At 62.1% G+C, this 22,361-nt stretch overlaps 5 protein-coding genes across 5 annotated transcripts; all 5 read left to right on the forward strand.

The window, feature by feature from the left end:
• Positions 1-895: 895 nt before the first annotated feature.
• Positions 896-12,220, forward strand: LDBPK_352030 (ankyrin repeat protein, putative; the record flags this gene model as incomplete). The annotated part of the gene is made up of 1 exon (XM_003864736.1): positions 896-12,220. The coding sequence occupies one exon, from the start codon at positions 896-898 to the stop codon at positions 12,218-12,220; it is 11,325 nt and encodes a 3,774-aa protein (XP_003864784.1).
• Positions 12,221-13,214: 994 nt separating this feature from the next.
• LDBPK_352040 (60S ribosomal protein L32) lies at positions 13,215-13,616 on the forward strand (the record flags this gene model as incomplete). The annotated part of the gene is made up of 1 exon (XM_003864737.1): positions 13,215-13,616. The coding sequence occupies one exon, from the start codon at positions 13,215-13,217 to the stop codon at positions 13,614-13,616; it is 402 nt and encodes a 133-aa protein (XP_003864785.1).
• A 1,316-nt stretch (positions 13,617-14,932) lies between these two features.
• LDBPK_352050 (hypothetical protein, conserved) lies at positions 14,933-16,381 on the forward strand (the record flags this gene model as incomplete). The annotated part of the gene is made up of 1 exon (XM_003864738.1): positions 14,933-16,381. The coding sequence occupies one exon, from the start codon at positions 14,933-14,935 to the stop codon at positions 16,379-16,381; it is 1,449 nt and encodes a 482-aa protein (XP_003864786.1).
• A 948-nt stretch (positions 16,382-17,329) lies between these two features.
• Positions 17,330-19,444, forward strand: LDBPK_352060 (hypothetical protein, conserved; the record flags this gene model as incomplete). Its single annotated transcript, XM_003864739.1, has 1 exon — positions 17,330-19,444. One exon carries the CDS (start codon positions 17,330-17,332, stop codon positions 19,442-19,444), a length of 2,115 nt encoding a protein of 704 aa, XP_003864787.1.
• A 1,890-nt stretch (positions 19,445-21,334) lies between these two features.
• On the forward strand, positions 21,335-21,784 carry LDBPK_352070 (hypothetical protein; the record flags this gene model as incomplete). Its single annotated transcript, XM_003864740.1, has 1 exon — positions 21,335-21,784. One exon carries the CDS (start codon positions 21,335-21,337, stop codon positions 21,782-21,784), a length of 450 nt encoding a protein of 149 aa, XP_003864788.1.
• Positions 21,785-22,361: the final 577 nt, after the last annotated feature.

Here is a 22,361-nt window from a genome sequence, read left to right on the forward strand (position 1 = left end):
CAGCACCTGTGCCCTTGCACTTGCCGTGTAGCGTGCGCAGACTTGCGTGCTCTTTACAGGGAAGAGGTTGTGGGTTGGGGGGCGACTCGTTCTCCTCGTATGCAGCCCCTTCTTCAATCATGCTGTCTCGGGATTCTAGGGGCATGTGCACACGCGCGCGCTTATCTCTTGCCTTTCCCCCTTCCTTCCCTTTTTGTATGCTGATCTTTTTTTCCCTTTGTTGTTTCCGCGCCAGCGCACACTTGCACACTCATTACCGTCACTCCGCAGGGACCGTCGCTGAACTCCAGCACACACGAGATCACTGGAGCGCTGACGAAAAGCAACTCTGCCGCTCTTTCTTTTTCTGTCGTTTTTGGGAGAGGGAGGACACCGTGTATCGTATCAGGCGCTCTCTTCCCCCGCTCCACGTAGGCCCCTTCCCTCTCCTTCGCCTTGCGAGGCTCTCCCTCTCTGGGAATTTTGCTTTGTGTAGACCAGAGCGCAAGTGCCTCTTTCGATTCTTTTTGACGCGGGTTGCCGCCGCGACCGGCCATCTCCCCTGGTGCCGCCACACTTCCACTCCACTTGCTGTCCCTGCTCGTGTTCTCTTTCCCATCTTCATATTCTGTGGTCGTTGTCCCCGATCCCCCTCCCTCCCTCCCCCCTCAATCGACGGGCCGGCAGAGCGGCGAACACACGTACACCTTCTTGCGTGTCTTTTGCATCTGCTCTAGATTGCGGTCAATCGTACCGCCGTTGCGGCGCCGCGCTTGTCCAAGCGGTGGCGCATGTCGGCTACCCCTCATGCTGTCTTGGTCCGCTCACAGCCTGCGCATACTGTCCACCACCACCGCCGCCGCGTGCTCAAAGCGTCGTGGTGGTGTGAGGAAGCGCAAGGTGCGTTGCGAAACGCATGTCTGCAGCGCATCAAGTATCTAGCTTTTTAGAACTCCCAACAAAGAAGGACACCGGCGCGGCACTTGTAGCGATGGAGGCACCGTCCGACTTCACGCCGGCCCGCGCACCTATTCTGTGCCTGGTTTGTACCGCCACCGCGTGTGGCAGCCAGCTCATTGCGACCATCAATGTTACTCTAGACACCACATTGGCTGAGGTGCGGTCAGTGCTGGTCTCGCTGGCGACGGGAGGCGACGGGGGGCCGGCGGCGGTGAAGCAGCCGCCTACAAACGTCTCTGCCCAGCAGGCACATACGATTGTCTCCTCCCCACTGCACCCGTTCAACTTCACGGAGACGTTCAGCTTTGTGCACTGCGGCGGCTGCCGCGCCTACGCACGTGCCAAGGAGGCGTCGCTCGATCTAGAAGATGTGCTGCCGCGCTACCCGCGGCTTGGTGTTCCGCCGGCGAGCCTGTCGGCAAGGGAAGGACTATCTTCAAGCACCGCGGTGCTCGGCACTGCGACGTCAGGGAGCAGGCGGCGTGTGTGCATGAGCAGCTGCACGCGGTGGCTTCCCGACGCGGCCCCGCCGCTGGCGGTGGTGGCACACCCGCGCCGGCAAAAGGGGTGCCGATCACATCGGCGTCACCAGCGTGTTTCTCACAAGGCGGAGGAGAAAGGCACATCCGTGCTGGACGCATCTCGCATGCCGCGGCAGAAGCGCTATGCTCTGGCGGCCCTCTTTGTCACCCCAGGCGACCGTGCTGAGGGCGGGCTCCGTGCAGAGCGCGTGGTGGCCGAGCGGCTCCAGCTGCAACTTCCTGACCCGCTGCGCGGCTCAGGGGCTGCCGTCAGCGGCCCAGGACTCTTTTCACCCGCCACGCTCGCCGCCAGCTATGGACGGCCGTTCCGCGTCGAGGCGTGGTGCTCTGGCGTGACCCGGTGGAACGGCAATACAGAAGACCTTCTCGGTCGCACGCTTCTGCACGAGGCGGCGCAGGTGGGGAACGAGGCCGCGGTCCACTTCCTGGTGTCGCAGCCGTACGTCGCCGTGGACGCGGCCGAGCGACAGTCGGGATGCACCGCGCTGCAACTCGCTGTTCTGGGGAATCACGTGGGTGTTGTAAAGGTGCTGCTCGAGGAAGGCGGCGCCAACCCGCTCATTTCCAACCGCGCTGGCGACACCCCACTCCACATCGCGCTGGAGCGCCGCCGCGCGGCGCTGGTGGGGCTGCTGTGCGCTCGTCTGCGCGCGCTTCAGGTGCCGCCCGCGGCGCTGCAGGAGGAGTCTATGCGCAACAGAATCGGCTATACCCCAGTGGAGCTGTTTCACCTGTACTCGCCCTCCCTTGGCGACCTTTGCCGCGATGGGGCGAGCTTGCTGGCTGTGAAGTCGCTGGTGCATCACTACTTCTTCTCTCCCGACGAGGTGACGACGCGTGATGCGTTTTCTGGCCAAAGCGTCCTGCACGCAGCCGTTGCGGGCTCTGGCTTGGATGTTGTGCGGTACGTCGCTGAGGACCTGGGCCTTGCCGCACGTCTCTCGGTGCCTGGCGGTCCATACGCAGAACTCTTGTGCGATTACCGGCGGCAGACACCGCTGCACGTGGCTGCCACCACCGGTGAGCCGGCGTGCGTGCAGTACCTCCTCCACAACCTGCCAGCTTCGTGCCTGACGCAGCCAGACGTGAACGGCAGCACCCCTCTCCTGGCGGCGATGAAGGCGCGGCGATGGCGTGTGGTGGAGCTGCTGCTGGCGCAGTGTCCTCCTGGAACCCTTGCAGCCGCCGTGCAGGACCGAAACGGGTTCTCCGCGCTGCACTTTGCCTGTAGTCTTGGGATGACCCGCGTGGCAGCCATCCTTTTGCAGCACCACAGCGCCGTTGCAGCGCAGCGCTCCGTTGCCGCAAGACTGTCCTCGTCTTCCTCCTCTACGTCCTCTATGACTGCTGATGTGCAGTGGGGGCCTCACTGGGAGAACATTGCCCTCGTGCGGCACAGTGCCCTGCGCGGCCGGCTGCGCAAGCTCGAGGAGCGCGAAATCAGGCGCCAGGCTCAGCGGCAGCAGCGGAGCGCCGTTGCAAGCGGTTCCTTGACAAGCCACAGCGGATGCAGCTACTGCTCACTCGCCGAGGACGCCGACCCAGTGGCGGCTGTCAAGGCTGCTCGGCAGTACCCATACGGTGGCGCGCGGCGCGGCTACACACCACTGCGATGCGCCCTTCTCTACGCCGTGAGCAGAGGCAACGGCCCAGCCCCCGTGCCGGTCGACCTCATCCGACTTCTATGCGAGTACGGCGCGCTGACGGCCGAGACGGCAGATGACACCCGAGACCTTCTCTTCTACCTTCTCACCCACCGCTCTGATGCTGCTGCAGAGCCACTCTTGGCCTGGGTCACGGAGCGCTGTGCTGCCGCAGTCGAGGTGCTGCGGCGTGACAACATCCTCCTGTGCCGCTTCTGCGCCCTAGGTGACGCCATAGGCGTGCGCTGGTGCGTCGAGAAGCAGCTGTGCGATGTGCAGGCCACAGCTGTGAATCCGCTCGTGGCCTGCGCTGCTGCTGGTGATGCAGCCGCCGCGACTTTTCTCATTAAGTGCGCCGGCGCAGACGTGAACGCCATTGCGGGTCATGAGTCTGCCCTCGCAGTGGCGCTGCGGGAAGGCCACGAAGGGGTGGCACAGGTCCTCATCTTCAGCCGGGCAGCTCTTTCTTCTCGGGATGGCTCGTGGACTGCGCTTCAGCAGGCGACGAGCTCCAACTTGGAGAGCGTGGTTCGCGGTCTTCTGGGATCTCGCGCTATCGACCCATTCCACGTCTCACGCGTCCTTCTTCGCACGTTGCAAGGGCTCGTGTACGAAGGCATGTCGCGTAGGCGCGAGAGGTCTCGCTTGGCATCATACCTGGCTCGTGCCTGTGACCCACTGGCCTCCGAGGTGCACCCGACAGAGCTGTTGCACTTGTCCGCTGCGGTGGGGTGCTTTGATGCCACGGTCGCCCTGGCGGAGCACCTACAGGCACTGCCAAAGACGGTATGGGCGGAGCTGCTGGCAACAGCGCCGCCACCACCGCCTCGCCCAACGACGCTGATTGAGCCCACCTTGGTGCCTCTCACCATCAAAGCCCCGCGACTGCTGCCGAACCGTCTGACCGGCCGAGGTGGCCTCTATCGCCCACCAAAGCCGTTTCACCGGCTTGTCGTGCCCACTGTCCGGCGGGCCACCGTCGTGACGCTGCTGCATCGCGTGAAAGTGCGCGACGTGTACAGCTACGCCGTGGAGGCAGGCCAGATCGACCTGGTGCGCTCGCTGCGGTACGGCCTCCACCTGCCGCCGTGGCCGTTGCGCGATGTTCGAGGGTGGACGGTGACGGACTACGCGATGGCGCACCACAGCCGCAGCAGGGCGTCTCTTGTGGCGCTCTTCGTCGCTGCCGGCATTGCGCCTGCAACGCGGCACGGGCGGCGCATGCTGCACTGCAGCGGAGATGGTGCGTTGGTGGCGGCAGTGCACTACGCACAGCAGCAGCGCTGGAAGACAGCGGCAGCTTCGCAGTGTGTGGCCAAAACCGCGAGTGACGCTGGGGCAGAGGCGCGTCACACCGGCGAGCAAGCTGCCATGGCAGCGCTGGAGCTGGTCGCTGACACCCTCTTCTGCCTTGTCAACGCTTCCGCAGAAAAGCAGGCCAGTGATGGAGGAACTGCAATCGTGCGCTGCGTCTTGGACGCCTTTCTGCAGACCCGTCACCTGAGTGACTTCCACCACGTGCCGTGTGCGTGGCTCAGCCGTGTCGTGGTGGCCTGCGCTGCGGCGGGGCGGTTGGATGTGCTGCGACTGCTCAAGGAGCACTACAGTGTAGACCTAGCACAAGACTGGTTCAGTGGCGCTTCGGGGCCGCCGCTGAGTGCGTCTGGCACGCAACCGACACCGCTTCTCATGGCAGTGCACCAGCGTCACAGCGACATTGTGATGTACCTCCTCAAGGCCGGATGTGCCGTGCACGAGCGCAGCTGCCCCACCGCTGCCATGGCCGCGCACGTTCGGCTACGGAACATACACGCCTCGCTAATCAGTCCACTTTGCTTGGCGGCGTGGAAGCGCGACTATGTGCTGCTGCGCCTGTTGCTGGCGGCTTCGCCACCGCTCCGGCCGGAGGATACGGAGGAGGAGGCCGGCCGCAGCGTTGGCGATGTATTGCGTGGACTGGTGATGAGTGCGCCTCCTGGCATGCAAAGTGAGGCAGAGGCGGCGCTGGCCGACTGCGTGCGCGCACTCGCCACGGCTGGCCACCCGCTGCGGTTCGCCGGCACGGTGCGCGTCGCTGCAGCGAAGGGACTCGTGCAGGTGGCGCAGGCGCTCGTGGAGTGCTACGGCAGCGCCGCCCTTCTCGCCGACTTAGCTGTCTCGCTCGACGGCGGCGACGCGGAGGCGGATGAGGATGCAGAGAACGTCACCGCGCCACGCGTTCGGGGACAGCTAACCGCTCTCGCCTACTTCGCCGCAGACGCGCGCCTCGTGCCAGCGCTTCGCTCTCTGTTGGTGGAGCGGATGGTGGATGACTATCAGCTGGAGTCATGGAGACTGACCACGCTGGCCGCTACGATGCAGGCGTTGTGCCGCAAGGGTGGCCGGCGTGGCGCGCGCGTGACGGCGGCGGCCGTGGACTATGCACTGTGGCGCGGCTGTGCTGACGGCGCTGTTGTGCTGCTGGCGCTCGGTCTTGTAGGGCGCGGTGTGGCGCCGGCGCCGCGTCCGCCGTGTGGTGCGGGTAGCGCTGCCACATGCGTCTCTGCGCGGGCGCTGTCCTTGTGTCTGCACCTCTTCAGCGTCCTTCGACTGTGGCACAAGCGGTGTGGTCAATACAAGTCCTACACAGTGCTCCACAGCGCCGCAGAACTTGGCTATGGGGACGCGGTGAGCGCTCTAACGGCGGAGATGATGGGGCTCCACCTCCCCGTTGTGGGCTCCGACGGCAGCGGGTCTGCACTCTCGTACTCGAACATCCGCGCCACGGTCACCGCGCCGTCACTCTACGCCCTCGCCGCTACCCACCCGGATGGGTGGAGGTGGTTCCCGTACTTTGAGCGCGTGGAACTTGTACTCGACCCTCGAACTCTTTACATCGCGGCTCGCGATATGTTTGCGCTGATCTTCAGCGGCTTTGGCGTGTCGCAGGCGGTGGACCGGGTGTGCCGTCGCGCGGCCCAGCACAAGCTCTTGGGCGACGTCTTCAGCGTCTTCGACAGCGCTGGAACTCCTGCGGCCACTAGTGCTAATCTGGGTGACATGCGCAACTCCGGTGCGCTGAAGTCGGTGGCGGATATCGGTGGCGCGCCGGCAGCAATGCGCGGGTGTGCAGTCTCGGCGTCGTTTGTGTTTCGCCAGCTGCAGCTGAGACCGGCGGCCTTTTTCTTGGCTGGGGGAACCTACGTGCTCACGAGCATGACGTCGCTGACGTGCGCCATCGCGGCCGGCAGCCTAGAGTGGGTGCAGTACATCGCCGTACAAGGACCTTCGTTGGTGTACCACCGCGCCACGGCGACCCGACTTACCACGGCAGCAGACAGGAGGGCGACCGCGAAGGAGCGCCACGCGCAGCTGCAGGCTGCAATGGCCGCTGGTAATCGACCCCGTTCATGGCACCCGCGGCAAGGATCAACGCGCCGTCCGCACCGCTGCGAGGCCTGCCTCGACGATGGGAGAAGTGCAAGTGCCGCGTCGGTGCACATTGCAGATGACGTGTGTCGCATGGACGCGTTGACGCTGTGCATGGCGATGCTGGCAGAGGCGCACCTGCGTCGTCAAGGCTCCGCCATGGCACAGACGTACGAGGATATACTGACCCACTTACTCTCCTGGCCCGGTGCCACTCCGCGCAAGGAGACGATCAACCTGCTTGCCATTGCAGCAGCTTCGCTGCGGAGGTGGCCACTTCTGGTGTTCGTTATGCAGCAAGCGGACCGCCTCTACGCGGCGGGGCTGATGCCAGACATGAATGATCCTCGCCAAGAACAGCAGTGCCCGCCAGCACCACCGCGTTACTTATTCCCGTTGCTGCCGGAGGAGCTCCCGGCAGTTTTGGCGCACGTCATCGGCAGCGTCCGGCACGTCATGCATGCCGTCGCCCGCTGGGCCCCAAAGGACATACTCATCGAGGTGGCTCGTCATTGCCAGCGCTCCGACGTGGAGGCGGCCGCAGATGCGCGGGGCTGCACGAGCGTCTACCACGCGCTGCACCACCGGCAGCCGTTTGCACTGGAGACGTTTGCAGCCCTTCGAGTGCCGATGGGCCAGCCGTGCCGCATGCGGCAGTGTCAGACGCCACTGATGGTCGCCGCGGCTCGCGGGGGTACGGCATTCGTTGTGGCGCTGCTGAAGCCGCATCGAGTGAATCAGAGGGACAGAGAAGGCCGCACCGCGCTCATGCTCGCCGCCGCGCACGGTCACAGAGCCACCGTGGAGGCACTCCTGGCGGCCAACGCCGACATCTCCCTCGGCGACTCGTGCGGCCGCACAGCTGTGATGCTGGCGGCCTTGGGCGGCTACGATGATCTCGCCGTGCAACTCGTGCAGAACTTCTGCCATGCCGGCGACTTGATGTCCGCGCAAACGTCCGTGCTGCACTGCGCGGCGGTCGGCGGATGCTGGCGCACCACGGCTGCGGCACTGAAGCAGGCGGTGCCGCCCGGCGCGCAGCTGATGGGTGGCGGCGCCGAAGCCTCTGCGCTGCTCGCGTTACGCGAGGACATGGACGGGCACACGCCTCTGCACCTCGCACACGCCTTTGGCAGCGCGCGGGTCCTGCATGAACTGCTGCGGGTGCTATTCAGCTTCTGTGGGGAAGGGGGGACAGCGCAAGGGCTGCTGGCGCGGCTGAGCACGCATGGAAGCGGTGCCATTGAAAAGAGGCTGCTGCTGTGCGACTCCACGCTGCAGCGGTACGGCTGGCTGAGCTGTGTTCTCGAGGTAAACGCTGCACTGCAGGAGAAGGTGCGCCAAGGGTATGAGCAGAGCCCCGCTGCGCGTGGCTTGAAAGCGGGGGAGGTGGTCTATCAACCTTTCGCGCCGCCCCTGCGCAGCGCTGCGTCTCTGCTGCTGTGGTGCGTGCAGACAGGCAACACGGTTGGTCTACGCGTACTCGCCGACTACAACGTCGCGGACGACTGCGGCGTGCTGCACGTGGCTGCCGCAAACGGTTCCCTTAATGTCGTGAAGCTGCTCGTGCAACTGGAGATGAGCGATCCATCGATGCAAGACGTGCGAACGGGCCGCTACGCCTTCGAGTGGGCAGCGCTGCACGAGAATGCGGATTGCGCCTCCTTTCTTCTTACCCACACCGTGCTCGACTGCGCCGCGTTGCTTGGCAGTTGCATGAGCGCGAACGACGGCGGCGCCATAGGCGCTGAGGGGGCGCCACCGGAAACAAACGGCGTGTGGACGCGAGAGGACGCAAGCGGCAACGCGCCAAGAGCGGGCGACTCCAGCTCAGCTGCGTCATCTGCGGTGCCGCTGCTTCACGTGATGGCCGGCCACTGCGGTGGCCAGCTGCTGCTGCAGTTTGTTGAGCAGACCCTGTACACAGTCACTCGCACATACATGGTGCCATCGACCCGCCACGGCGGCGCGAGTGGTGAGCAGAGCGGTGCAGAGGTGATGAGCTTGGCGCTCTACCGCGCGCTCCAGCGACCAGCCGGGCCGTCGCGTCTTACCCCGCTAGAGTACGCGATCGCGGTTGGCGACCCAGTGGCGGTTCTACACACGGCACAGGTGCTGCAGCGTCTCCAGGAGACAGCTGACGCGCTGAAGCCGGCGCTGCCGTCGCCCGTGCGTTTCGCGCCGATTGGCTCTGGGCGATCCAACACTGCCGGCGCGGTGCGGTGGGAAGGTGGGGAGGGCGTCGTCTCTCTCCAGCCAAGCGACCAAGCGGCTACCACCCGCAACGGGGCGGTGTTTGTGTCCAAGTCTTTCCTGAGCTGGGTGCCAACGCTCAGCCCCGCCGTGCGTGCCATCCTCTTTGACGTGCTTGGCATGTGGGAGGTGGCCAGCGTCGCCGGCTTCGCTCCGCAGCGCCATGTGGCGCAGGCCTCTCTTACGACGCCGCCCACAGACGGTGGCGCCGATGCGATTTGTGAGCGCGAGCCACAGCAGTCCCCTTCCTTGCAGCAGTGCGGCGAGGATGAGGCGGCAGCGGCTGCTGCAAAGAAGGGAACTGTGTCTGCTCTTGCGTGCACGCAGCGCGTCCGGTTCAGCGATGTGCGCCTTCTCGGCATCCACATGCTTCAGCAGGACGACTACTGCGCCGAGCTGCTCCACGACTTCCTCACGCCAGATCACGAGCGCGAAGTGCTGCGGCTGCTCCTGCAGGACTTCCCGTACAAGATTCGCTACGAGCCAGACTCGTACCGACAGTGCAGTCTGTCGACCCAGACACAGCTGCTGCGGTGGCTCGGTACGTCCCTGGTTCTCGGCACCTACGACGTTTCACCTCCGAGCAGCGTCCCGACGACTTCGTGGGCGGCGGCCACGGGGGCGGAGCGGGAGAAGGTGGCTACCGTTGACTCGATTGAGATACAGGTGGTGCCTCACCGCGGCGAGGAATTTGTCGAGCTCAATGGCACGGCGCTCTCGCACTCCTTGTACTTATCGACGGCCCAGCATGCACTGGTCATTCCGGACGTGATGGCGACGCTGTCCCGTACACTGCGAGCACAGCGCAAGGTGTGGCAGACGGAGCTGGCAGCTGTAAGTGCTCGTGCGACGAGACTGCTGCAGCGCCAAGCGCATCCTGTACTGCAGCGCAGCATCGTCACCGTCGACTGGAACCTCTCGACGATGCCGAGCGATGGGACCACGAGTGTATCGGCAGACCTCGACCGGTACGGCGCTGTCTTTGTGCGCGTCTGCGATGCGCTGCGCACCTTCATGGACTGGGTGCGTGGTCCGCTGCGGAGTCTTCTTGCCGAGGTAGATGCTGCCGATCTTGCGGCGGTCGTTGTCGGGGTGCGGCAGGGCGGGATGGCTGGCTTGCAGGTGCGCTTCCGGTATGTCACCGAGGAGCGTGCTGTCACGCGCTTTCCAGCTGCGCCCATGGCGGCGGCTTCTACCGCGGTGATGTTCAAGAGTGCGGCGTACCCGTCGTGCTGCATCGAGTTCAACGAGGTCACACATACAGACGTGGTGTACGCCTGCCAGGCCACGATTGGGCGGGCCATTGCCGCAGATGTGGCTCTGGTGCGGGTCCACCACACGAGGGACCGCTTCTTGCAAGTTGCGCGTCGGCTTCTCTCCGCGCCGAAGGGGGTCGCGGCGGTGTCGACGTCGCCGCCGCGACGTGCAGATGTTTCCGAGGAGAGTGATGAAAGCACTGCAGCGGACTTGTCGCCATCGCCACCCGGGGACGCGGAGGAGCCGAAGAAGAGCAGACGCACAAAGAGTGCCCGTGGATTAGCCACGCCACCGCTGTCGTCGGAGTTGCTTCGGTTCAAGCTCGAGCTGGAGGGCACCACGCTGGACGCGATGCCCGTGCAGGAGTTTGAGCGACTGCTGCTGGCCGAGACGGCGGCGGCGATCGACGCAGTGGTATCACCCTGGCCACATGCGGCGTCTCCGTCGCGAAAATCGACGGCTGACGCGACGGCCAAGGCGTACGATGCGTTCCACTCCGCCGCGATTCTTAGCGCCGCGCTCGTGCGTCGGCTGCGGTCCGTCCTTGTGCTCTTCACCACACGTCGCGAGGCGATAGTTCGGCTTAGCGGCGACAAGTTGATGCTGTGCTTCACTGCCGACGAGATCCCGTCCCGGAGCGACATCGCCGCGGAAATCACACGCACGCTGGCGCAAGAGGAGTGCGACGTGTACCAGCGGCGGCTGGCAGAGGTTTACGAGATGATGAGGCAGCGTCTGACCGCGTACCTGCCGCAGGCGAAGCTCGTGGTGGACGTGGAGGCGATGCAGCGGCTTGCCGGTGACGATGCGCACATGCTCTCCGCGATGCGACTGTTGGTGCATCAGCAGAGTCAGTGGGTACTGCAGCGGCTCGTGGAGGGGGTGAGCATTGGGTGGGACACGGAGCTTGGCGCCGTGGTGCGGCGTCATGTGCTGCAAGTGACGCTCACCTTGGACCCGGGCCTCTACGGCACCTGCTACCTATCTCCTCACGGTGTTTTTGCGTACTACTGCCCCTTGCTGTGCTTGGAGCGGCAGCCGCCTGGTGCGCTGACGCCATCCTCCCTCCCCTCGTGGCAGCTGCTGGGTTCGCAACACATTGCGTCGTTGCTGCTCATGCAACTAGCGGTTCGCGAACCGCAGGTGCTTCAGTTTGTGGATCAAAAGCGGAGCGTGGCATGCTGGACCACGGCGCGCCGCATCCCGCGCCGCATCCTTCCTGGCAGCCCCGTCCTCATCGAGGTACAGGCGCGCAACTTGCTCAATCGGCCTCTGCGCCGCGGTGGGGAGCGACTGCTGCTGATGGGCGAGGTGGAGAAGCTGAACGTCGAGGACGCCGGTAGGGGGCGGTATATGATTCGCTTTGACTCTTCCCAGCGGGCCGGCGACCATCGTCTCTTCATTCTCCTTCACGGGCAGCCCATCGCACAGTCACCAATGTCGTACACGGTGCGGCCCGGCGCGGTAGACCTCAGCCGCACACGCGTGCGAGACACGTTTAACGCGGTAGTGATAGGTGTGCCTTTCACGGTGCTTCTGCAGCTCCGCGACGCCGCCGGCAATCGACTGCTCGCGGCCCCCAACGGGTTGACGGTGGCGTGCGCGTCCCCTGCCTCAATGGTACAGCTGCAGACGTGGGGGTGGAAAGGGCCTGGCAGGGTCGCGGTGACACTGCGAGTGCTGCCCGCCGTGCCCACCAAGACGGCGCTGATCATCTCGCTCACGCTCACGTGCCAGTCGGCTGCCGCTGGCGCTACTGCGGATGGCACTGTATTCACGGCTACGGTGCCCCTTCCAGCATACTCATGTGTCGATAGCGAAACCTACCAGCACGTCTGCCGCGTGCGTCGCGGGCTCATTGCGGATAGCGGCTCACCCACCAGTCACCAGAGCCCGTGCGCGTATCCGGGAATGGCGCCGACACCCCGCACAGCACCGCCACAGCCATCAAGCCTCTACTTCCGCCAAGCGACGCGGCGTGCGGTACGCAAGAAGCTTGCGAAAGAAGCAGCCGCGCTCGGTGGCGCGCTGAGTTACCGCTATCCGCGCAACACCACCATGAAGCGGCTAGAGATGCACACCAAGTTGGCCACAGTAAAGGGGTCAGGCGGTACAAGGCCGCGCGAAAAGCCCGTCTCCAATTCCGGCAGCGCGGCTGTCACGCCCACAACTACATGATGACTAGTGTGGTACAGGGGCTACACAGAAATAGCGGGAAGGATAGGGGGAGGAGGGCGGCCGACAGCTCGGTGCAGCATCCGCGAGGAATCAAGGATTGCCAGCGCTGGTTCGAGTCCGTGTCTCACTTGCATCTTTCCTGTCGACCCTGCCCTTGTCAGTATCGCTCTGCGGGCCTTTCCATCTGTGTGTGTGCTTGTGAAGCTGATGTGCGCCACTTTTCCTCCCTGCCTCTTTTCTATGTCGGCTGTTTTCACGCTTCTGCAGCGAGTTTCACGGAAGAGATTCGTCTAGGAGGTGCGAGCCGCCTGCTTTTTTTTTGTGTGTTTGTGTATGCCAGTGCCATATTGAGGTCGGTGCCTGTGTCGGCCGAATAGGTGGTGTAGTGGAGAGACGTTACCGTATGCGGAATGTGCACACATTTTTGCACATAATCGTAGATGAAACGAACAACGAAGCAGCAGCTCATACCGGAGGGGCCAGTCAGGTGTGTTTGCATGTGGCGGGCGATGGTGGCAGTGGCGATGGCGATGCGTTTGTTCGAGCTGTTGTTGTGTCCTTCTTCAACGCGACGGCCATCCCCCTCCTGCCCCTCCTTCCACTCACTTGGGCTTAAGAATGGCACTCAAGGCTGACGCAGAGACACAAAGGCGCAAGGCAGCCCTTCTCCTTCCTCCAGCACTGAAGAGCAGACATACGGCCGCCAATGCTCGGTAGATACGCGCACTCATCCCCTCCCCTTCCTTGCCCCCCTCCCTCTCTCTCACACACACACGCGCACGCCCCCTCCTTTGTGTTCATCGCGTGTGCTCTTCGCCGCCGTCTGTTACACCCGAACACTCACACACATGCCTGTGCTGGTGCGTGTCTCGCACTGACTCTCTCCTTGCACCCGTGCCGCTGTTTTCTCGTCTGGCATATACCACCTGTCTGCTACTCTGTTTGTGTGCGCATTCCTTGACAGCCATCACGCACACAGCGAAAGGGGAACATAATGGTCAAGCCGGTGGTCACGAAGTCGGTGGTGAAGAAGCGCACGAAGCGCTTCACCCGCCATCGCTATGAGCTCTTTCCGCAGCTGAGCTCCAGCTGGCGCAAGCCGCGTGGCGAGGACTCCCCGGTCCGCCGCCGCTACAAGGGCCAGAAGGCGATGCCGAACAAGGGCTACGGTAGCGACCGCGCCACCAAGTACATCACTCCGTCCGGCTTCAAGAGCTTCCCGATCCAAAACGTGCAGGATCTGTACATGCTCGTGATGCAGAACCGCAAGTACGCTGGCGTCATCTCTCACACTGTCGGTGCCAGGTCTCGCAAGGCCATCGTCCGCAAGGCCCACGAGCTCGATGTCCGCCTAATCAACGGCGGGGCCAAGCTGCGCAAGCTGGAGAGCAACTAGAAGCTGATTGCGCAACGTGGTGCACAGCCTGTGTGCAGCGTGCTTGAAGCGCACCCGATTTGAGGGAGCGTAGCTCGGGGCAAGCGCAAGACGGCGAAGTGAGGGGTGGAGGGGAGACGGGAGCTCGTGGACGCGGTGAGGAACATAACGAAAAAGATGGAGGAGGAATCTATGTGCCACACGCGGCTGCGGCTGGACGGCGCGCGCTTAGAGATCACGCAGAGAAACGGGCAAGGGAGAAGTGGGAAGGGGAACACAGGAGGCGCGAATCACGTGTGCCACACGCGTATGTGTGTGCGTGTGCCCCTCTTCCCCCTCTGCACTGCCTTTTCCGCCTACGACCTCTGTGTGGCGCATTGCACGGCACACGCGTTCTCGAGTCGCGTCGGCACCCCCTCCTTTCGTGTGCGCCCTGGCGCTCTTTACCGGTGCGCTCTCGCTTGTCTTCTCCCCTCCCCTCTGCTCTTCACATCTGCGTTGCCCTTCGCCGCCTTTCGCGCGCGCGGTGCTATTCATTTTCTCTTTTTATTTTTCTTTTCCTCCAGACGAAAACAAGCAAACAAGCCAGGCCACCAGCGCGCACAAGGACAGCAGGGTCGCTGCACGTTGACATCGCGTTGATGGCTGAGGGTAAATCGTACTGTGGTGCGCACAGGACTCCGCTGCCCGGGACATCCCCTTGAGTGTGCTCTTCTTGGGGGGGGGGGGCGGGAGGAGAGAGCGCTCTCGGAAGTCTCGGTGTGCTTGGTCGTGTGTGTCGCCGTCGCTTCCACCCTCTGCCCTGCGCTCTCGATATGGCACCTGTCCTCCCATCACCTGCCGTGAACAAGGGAGCAAACCCCCCCTTCCTCCACATGCACACGAAGTAAACGAAAAAAGGTGAACAATCAAGAAGCTAGCAATGGTGACACGCGCTTCCGAGCTCGTCCACACAACACTCCCGTCACTTTCCTGTCTGGCTCTCCCGCATCCCACCCCGCCTCTCTCTCCTGACCGCAGTTTAGCCTTGGCTGGAGATCAGCGGCAACAAAAGTGTCTGCCCTGCGCTGCAGGCAGCTGATTCGGTTATGAAAACCGCCGTGGCGGGCTATCCTACAAGAGTCGCTATCACACATACACGCCCACGCACAGCATTACATACATATACACGCGTGGGTGTCCCCCAGCGCATTTGGTTGCGTTCTCCGCCACAGCACGAACGAGGCGTAGCCACTATCCGCACCACCTCTCTTCCTACTTCTCATCGCACAAAAAAAAAACGCGCTGCTCCTATCAAGTCCCCGAGGCCGCGTTGACACCGTTCTGCAGCACCGCAGATGCACAGCTCGCGGCGTTCACGTAGAGGGGAGCAGCAGCAAACACGCGAATTCAGCACCAGCGCTAGCGGCGCCGTCGAGGTAGTGCTTCGCTTTGCCGCCGCCGACGAAAAGACCAACCGCGGCGCTGGCATTCATGCTAAGGCTGACCGCGTCGCCAGCGAGCACAAGACAGAGCAGTGCATCGCACTCATAGACTACCATGCGCTCGACGACGACGAGATCAGCTTCAGGGCCGGCGATGTAATCAACGTAACAGGGAAGGGGACTGCCTCTGGGTTCTGGGAGGGTTACGTGGCCACCCCGGTCTCTCCCGCGCTCGCCACGGCCGAGCTCAGTGACGCGGAGCACAGCAGCTCTCTCTCGCACTCCCCCAGCGCCTCTCTGCTGTCGCCACAACCCCAGCAGCGCTGCACGCGCGGCCTCTTCCCGAACTGTCTCGTCACTTCCAACATGCGCCTCAAGCACTCCTTGTCACACTACGCCTTGCAGAATGTTGCGCTGTGCCTGTACGCGTACCAGGCCACCGGCGATGGCGAAATGTCGTTCGTCCATGGCGACGTGATCACGGCGGTGCGGCCCAGCTCTTCACCGGGGTGGTGGTACGGCGTCAAAAGCGGCGGACCTGCGTGGGTGGCACCGGGCACGGCGGCCTCAAATCGTTTTGTCGATCCGGCGGCCGCCACCGATTTCTCTGAGTCCCGCGCAGTCCGAAAAACACAGGCGACGATGGATGCAGCGCTGCAAGGGGGCACCACCGCGCCAGCTGGTGACGGAAAAGGTGAGGAGCGCCTTTTTCCCACGAACTTCGTGACGTGTGACGTGGTGCAGGCCAACTTCAGCTTTGCCGGTCGCCAGCCGCACGAGCTGAGCTGCAAAGTCGGCGATATCATTCAGGTGCATCGCCGTTGGAATGATGGTTGGTGGGAAGGCTCCCTGCGCGGCCGCCGCGGCATCTTCCCGAGTAACTACACCATCCCTAATATCACCACAACAGCGCCTCCACTCTTTTGCGCGCGGTGCCGCACCGTCTACGCGTCCAGCATGTTCTACTCGGCATGCGCCACATGCATGGCGGAGGAGCGGGTCGAGGATGCGATGATGCAGGCCGTGGAAGCGTACGTGCGCGGCGAGGCAACAGAGCTCGACCTCTTCGCCAACGTCGACATCGGTCTACACACGCCGTCAGAGGCATCCTCTGTCAACGACGGTGAAGTCAGCGTTGACGGTGCCTTGAGGCAGTCTTCTCGCGAGGCTAGCCACGACGACTCGCGCAACTTGACGAGAGGCCTCAGCGTAGTCATCCCCAGCACCTGCAACGACGGGGGCACCTCTCGTCGGCGCCAGTGCCGCCGTAGCGGTAGCAGACCGTCTGAGGCTCGCGTTTCACTGCTCACGGAGAAGGACATGGCTGACTTGGCCTCCAACCGGGTGAAGCTGATGGAGTGACCCCTCCCCACACCGATCCCACGGAATGTGCTGCCTTTCTTTGTGTGCGCGCTGTGTGGGGATGAAGAATGGACATGAGGGAAGAAAAGGGGTGGGGGAGACATCGGCGACATGACGACACTTCGTGAATTTCGTCTCACTGAGCCACTACCTCATCGTCCAAACACTTGAAGTTGCACTACAGGCGCTGCAGTGGGCCATCATTAGGAGTTGGTCAGGTGCGCCAGAGAAGGAGCGCGTGTGGCTATTAAAAAAGAAAGCGAGGAGAGCGGACGTGCTGCTGCCTTTGTTGTCATTTTCTCTCCTCCCCTACGCTTACACCTCTTCTGTGGTTCCACCTCCATGTGCTCCGTGCTGCTTGGCACCTATCGTTCTTCTTGCTCCCCTCCTTCCCCCCGCTCGCTCCATTCCCCTCTCGCTTCTCCTGCGCTGCTTGGTGTCGTACTCCAGTTCAGAACATAAAAAAAAAAACATCCTTTTTTTTCGCAACCCACGTATGCCTGTCGTGCAACACAGTCGTACGCAGGGTTGCTACTCTTCTCGCACGGTCGTGCTGTGTTGCCTGAGGGCCACCACCGTCTGTCACACCTTTCGCCCTTACTAACAGGGCATAGCGTACAAGGCAGGCTGGCGCGTGATGCTCTGTAACTTGCATCCACTGTGCACACATCGCCTTCACTGCGTTCTTCGGCTTCCTTATTTCCGTTTCACCATCGCTGTGCTGGACTCCTATTTCGTGTGATTCTACTCGTCGTGAAAACAGCACGAGTGAAGGTTCACATAGACCTCCCTGAGCGGCCATAGACACCAGCAGCTCTTCGGCTGACCAACCGCGTGCGCCGCCGCCTCTCTCCCTGGTAGCCCGCCTTCGGCGAGGAAGGCTACCAACGACGCGGAGAGCTGAACAGGAGCCCCGATACGCCCCACCACAACGAAGAAGGACCCGCCATGCCGCCCAAGAAAGTCAAGGATCTAGCGAATGCTCCTGTGCTCAAGATGGCACACGAGGAGCAGGTGCAGCTCCTGTCTGATGCGCTACTTCGAGAGTACATGCACCGTCGCGGCTTCCTCGCGACCTTGAAGGCGTTTGATGTGGAGCATCCGCGCGACGCAAACACGATCTCCTCGCGCGCGCTCATGTCCGACCTCATGGCGCTCAACCCTGACGATCAGCAGCGCATGAAAGGCGAGGGCATTGAAACAATCATGGAGATGCTGTGCAACTTGCGCGTTGAGCGCCGACTAGAAACGGAGAGGCTGATAGCTGAGGCGCACATGCCGCTGCCACAGGTGCCCGCCAACTACGAAGCACTCAAAAATAAGCAAGCTGCGCGAGAGGCTCGAATAGAGGAGAGACAGCTGCGAAAAGTGTCCTCCAAGAAGAAGCCCAAGGTGTTCACTTCCGCAACGAGAGATCATGAGCTCGAAGGGGCCGGCGACGCACCCCAGCGGAACAACAGCAGGCACAGCAAGCGCCACCAGCACCGCTCGGTCACCTCGCCAAGCGGCGCGTCCCGCGGGAAAGAGTTGGCTGGCATCACGATGGACGACTTGCTTGACAGCTCGCATGGTAGCAGCAACAATGTCGAAGAACACTTCAGCCGAGACAAAGAGGAGGAGGGCGGCAGCAGCTCCGACAGCCACAACGCAGAGCGGCCCGGCGCGAGATCAGCTGCCACGTCGACTGCGTCGCATGCAGGTCTGTCCTCGTCGAGGATTGAGAACACACCAGCCACCCAACCTGCTTGGATGGAGGTTGCCGCGAAGCAGAAGTCATGGTTGACGAAAGGGAATGGTGGTGGCGGTGGAGCGCAACAGAGGCCCTCTGACGACGAGGGTGACGATGATGACGGTGCGGTCGACAGCGAGGCGGACGAGGACAGCGACGACGGTGTCGAAGGCCTTGGAGGAGCTGCAATGACGGCAGAGCAGCGAGAGCAGCTCTGTGCCGCTTTTCAGCTTCTCTGCGGCTTTGACGGCAGCTTGCACAAGGCCGTTCTGGAGCAAGGCTTTACCTTCGACGACTGCGCCGACTGCGCCCTTATCCAGTGGCAGCGAGGCGGCTGCGACGGGGTTATTGCACCGATTCAAGCCTTTGTGGCTGCCTACTACTATGAGCGCGAAGTGTATGTGGGCAAGGAGAAGCGCCAGCGCGAATGCCTTGCCAAGGCGTTGTGCACTTCGCTGGAGCAGGCACAGCCGAACGCTGCCAAGATTGTGCTGCTCGACAGCGTGTGGAAGACCGAGCGTGGCGGCTCTCGCTACACACGCAGCCACGTTCTGCGGCAGGCGGAGAAGCCTCGCACGCGATGCTGGGCGAAGATGACGAGCATGCAGGAGGTCACTGAGGTTCTACGCGACACACTACTCACCGAGGAGCGCTGGATGAAGCCACGCGGCGGGGGCGTTGCGAGCTTCTTGTTCTCACTGCTCGTCTCGCGCGGGGTGGATGTGGTGCAGCAGGAGCTCACAAAGGCGAGCACCGCCGATAGCGGGCGTCCGTCGCTGCTTCTTCCCATGTCTGGCCGCGCGACGCTGGGCCTCGTCAATCTTGTCTTGACGGGTCGCGCCATTTTTTTTCGTCACAACGGGGTGCGGAACGGGAATGAAGTGGGGTACTCTTCCAGACTCCGCTGCGGGCTTCTCTGCGGCGATTCTGCCGCCGATTTGGACGACCACGACCGAGCCGCTGCCGTCAGTGCGGCGTCGTCGTCTCCGCTTTCCTACACGAATGCAACGGAGCCGCAATTTCCCAGCTGGGTGGTATGGCACCGGGAGAGCTTCGCGAATTTGTATATGCCCAAAGATACGCGGCAGCTTTTTCAACAAAAGCTGAATTTGGGTGGGAACGCATCTGTCGATCTGGTCTACTGGGACGCCGCAACGGAGGACGAGGAATTCCCTCTGACGGTGACGGTGCGCAGCATCGTCTTCGGTGCCGGCAGCGGCAGCGGTGGTGGTGCGCGTAACGCCAAGTCGTTCGTTAACACCGCCATCACATCGGTTCCAGCGTGGTCGTCGGCGGTGATTGACTGGAGAGGGAAGGCGCCTCTCCGAGATTGAGCGCGGCGAGGCGAGCGTTTGGGCAACTCTACAGTGACTTGACATGCACACCGATGGCATGGCCTACGAGGCGCGCCAAGACGTGTGCGTTTACGTATATATGAGTGAACGTGTGCTGATCCACACCTCTCCGGCTCTTCCACCATGCTTCACCTTTTGTTGTCGCGACGGCTTCCAGGGTATGCTGGCTTGTTCTTGTTCTCTCTCAATGCGTGTGCAAGTATAGGTCGCCTGGTTTTTGTTCTCCCTGTTATTTTTTCCTCCTTGTGCCGCTGCGTCGTGCGCTTTTTGGCTCTCCTCCCCTTCTTCCCCCGCCCCGCCTTGGCTGTTGTTCTTGTTGCTGCTGCGCGTTCGCTCCGGCCACGCGCCCTCCTCTCTCCCTCATTGAGTACCGTAATACCCACTCCCCTTTCCCTTCCCCTCTTCTCGGAAGGTGACCAGACGAACCACAAAGAAGGAGAGAGGAACATCACAGATTCCCCCTTTCCCCCGAAAAAAAAATCCGCTCTCACATATTACGGTATATATGCACCTAGGAACGAGGGAAGGATGGCAAATCTCGTTTCTCTTGCACCACCCTCTTTTTATGATCTGCAGTTGGTACGTGAGGTCAGATCCCGCCGCCGCCCCCTCCCCTTCATCCTCCTCTCCCCTGAATGACGGACAAGAAACCAAAAGCGGTGGTTTCCTATGGGTGGTGCCCGGAGAAGCGATTGGTGATGTGTTGATTCTAGGGTCAACCATACATCCGCTTCCTTCTCTGAAGTTTTCCTTTCTCGTTTTTTTCGTCCCACACATCAGTCACACCCTTCCCCGATGGCGCCGGCCGCCTCCCTGTGGTATCAGGGTCCAATGCCCACTCTGCACGGAAGCCAAGAGCCTGGCGCCTGCACTCGGGTACAGCTGGCGGACTCTTGGCGTCAGCGGGCAGGTCTGGGCTGGCGCTGCGCCGAAGAGGCTTGCGGTCATGGCCGCTACGATTGGGCCAGCTTGCTACGAGTCGTGTCGTCGATTCGACAAACATATGCATCCACCCCCTGCTTTTCTGCCTTAGCTGCGTTGCGGTAATGCTGAGCGTAGTCTTTGGCCTGGCCTGCGCTGTACGCGGTAGCACTGCAATGGGCTGCGCGGCACCAAGCGGCGCTGGTTGGGCCGGTTCCTTAACATAGCCGCCGTGCAGCAGAGGTAAGCGAGCTGTGGTTGCATGCGTAGAAATACACACATATATATATATATATATTGTTGGCGTGCTTGTAGTGGTAGTAGAGACTTTGAGGGAATAACAAAACTTCCAGCCGCGAGGTTTGATGACTGCTCTTCTCTTTTTCCCGCTGCTTCTCCTTAGAAATCGTGTGCCCTCTTGTAGCGGGTCTCCGCTATTTCTTTCGGATGGCTTTTGACGGCGACGTACAGGTGCATATATATATGTGTGTGTGTGTAGGTGGGGGGGGGGCGTAGTAGCTCCCTTTCCCTCTCCTAGGCTGGGGAGGATGTTAACAGGCTTTACGATCTTGTTTGTGAGCTCAACTCAGTCCCAGCCAACCAGCCCCGCCATTCTGGCCACCGTGAGAGACATGATGAACAAGGAATAGTGAACCCTGTATTCTCGTAGAAGTCATCGGAAATATGAGCAGCGATTCCGTGAGAGTGGAGCGCAGAAGCCGGCCTCCTCCTCTCCCCTGCCTGGCGGCGTCAAACGCGTTTGGTGGCATCGCCCTATAACAGGCCAGCGAACGGGAAGGAGCCCCTTGAAAGTTACCTGCTTCCCCCCTCTTATTCCCATCACTCCCTGTCTCTGATCTCACACCAGCGAAGGCAGGAGCTATTCGTGTACATCTATGTGTATTATTATGTGCACAGAAACATTCATCCGTAAGCAGGGTAGGCATCATGCTTGGGTTGACGTCGGTGATGCAGCGCATTCGTTTTTGTCTGCGTGCGTGTGCGTATGCGAAGACCGCAGCAGCGCCCTTTGCCTGTCGCATGCGCGGCTCTCATCCAGGCCTTACCACCTGTTTCTTTGCAGCGTTCCTTTCCCCCCTTCTCCGCTCCTCTTCTTCCATCACCGTATGCTACCTTGTGCGAACCTTTCGTCTACGCCGATCTACAACCGCACCCAAACCTGCTTCGTTCGCCATCTTCCCGCTTCCCACCCACTCAAACGCCAGTTCAACGCCCGCCTCTGTCCCGTACTTTGGCACCCCCGCTGTAACGTCTGCTCATCGCCATTCTATTACCACTGCCCTCCTCCCCTTTCAACTCACACAGGCACTGTCCATCAGCTGCAAGAGGGTGTGCTTCGTGCCACAAGCTCTCTGCGCGTTTGTCTCTTGTTGGTGAGTTTGGCATCCGCCTCATGGTACCGGCCCGACTCGTTCTCGGCCCCTTTCTCCCCCTTTCTCCTCACCTCTCCCCAGCGTTCGAGCTTGGCCCACCTCCCCATTCTCCACTCATTCTGCTACTGCTGTTTGTTGTTGCCTCGTGGTGCCTAGCGCTTCTTCCCCTTTCCTTCGTGTTTGGCCTTTGGCTCTCCTCCCTGAGCAGGTGTGCTTCAGCTTCTTCTTTTGTGTGCGCGTCCTTTTACGCTGTTGTAGCTGATCATCGTCACCGCATCTCACCATAGACCGAAGGGGCATCGTGGACAGTCGTGTGCTGCGTGCGCTGTTCTACAGTGTGCGCCACACACGTGTGCGCGACCCCCTCCCCCTTTCCCATTGGCGAGCAGAAACCGCGCAGTGTTCGCCATCCATCTCTGCTTGTTTGGCGCCCTAATTTTTCATTTACTTTTCTCGCGCTCTCGTCGTCGTTGCGTCGCCATTCCGGCTCATCATTCTTTCGTTTGTGTGCGTGTGTGCGTCTCTCTCTGGGCCCGTTTGGTCTTTGCTGCCACTGGTGGCACCCCTCCCCCCCCCCCCCA

The sequence above is a fragment of the Leishmania donovani genome, chromosome 35 (assembly GCF_000227135.1).
Source record: "Leishmania donovani BPK282A1 complete genome, chromosome 35".
Lineage (NCBI taxonomy): Eukaryota > Euglenozoa > Kinetoplastea > Trypanosomatida > Trypanosomatidae > Leishmania > Leishmania donovani.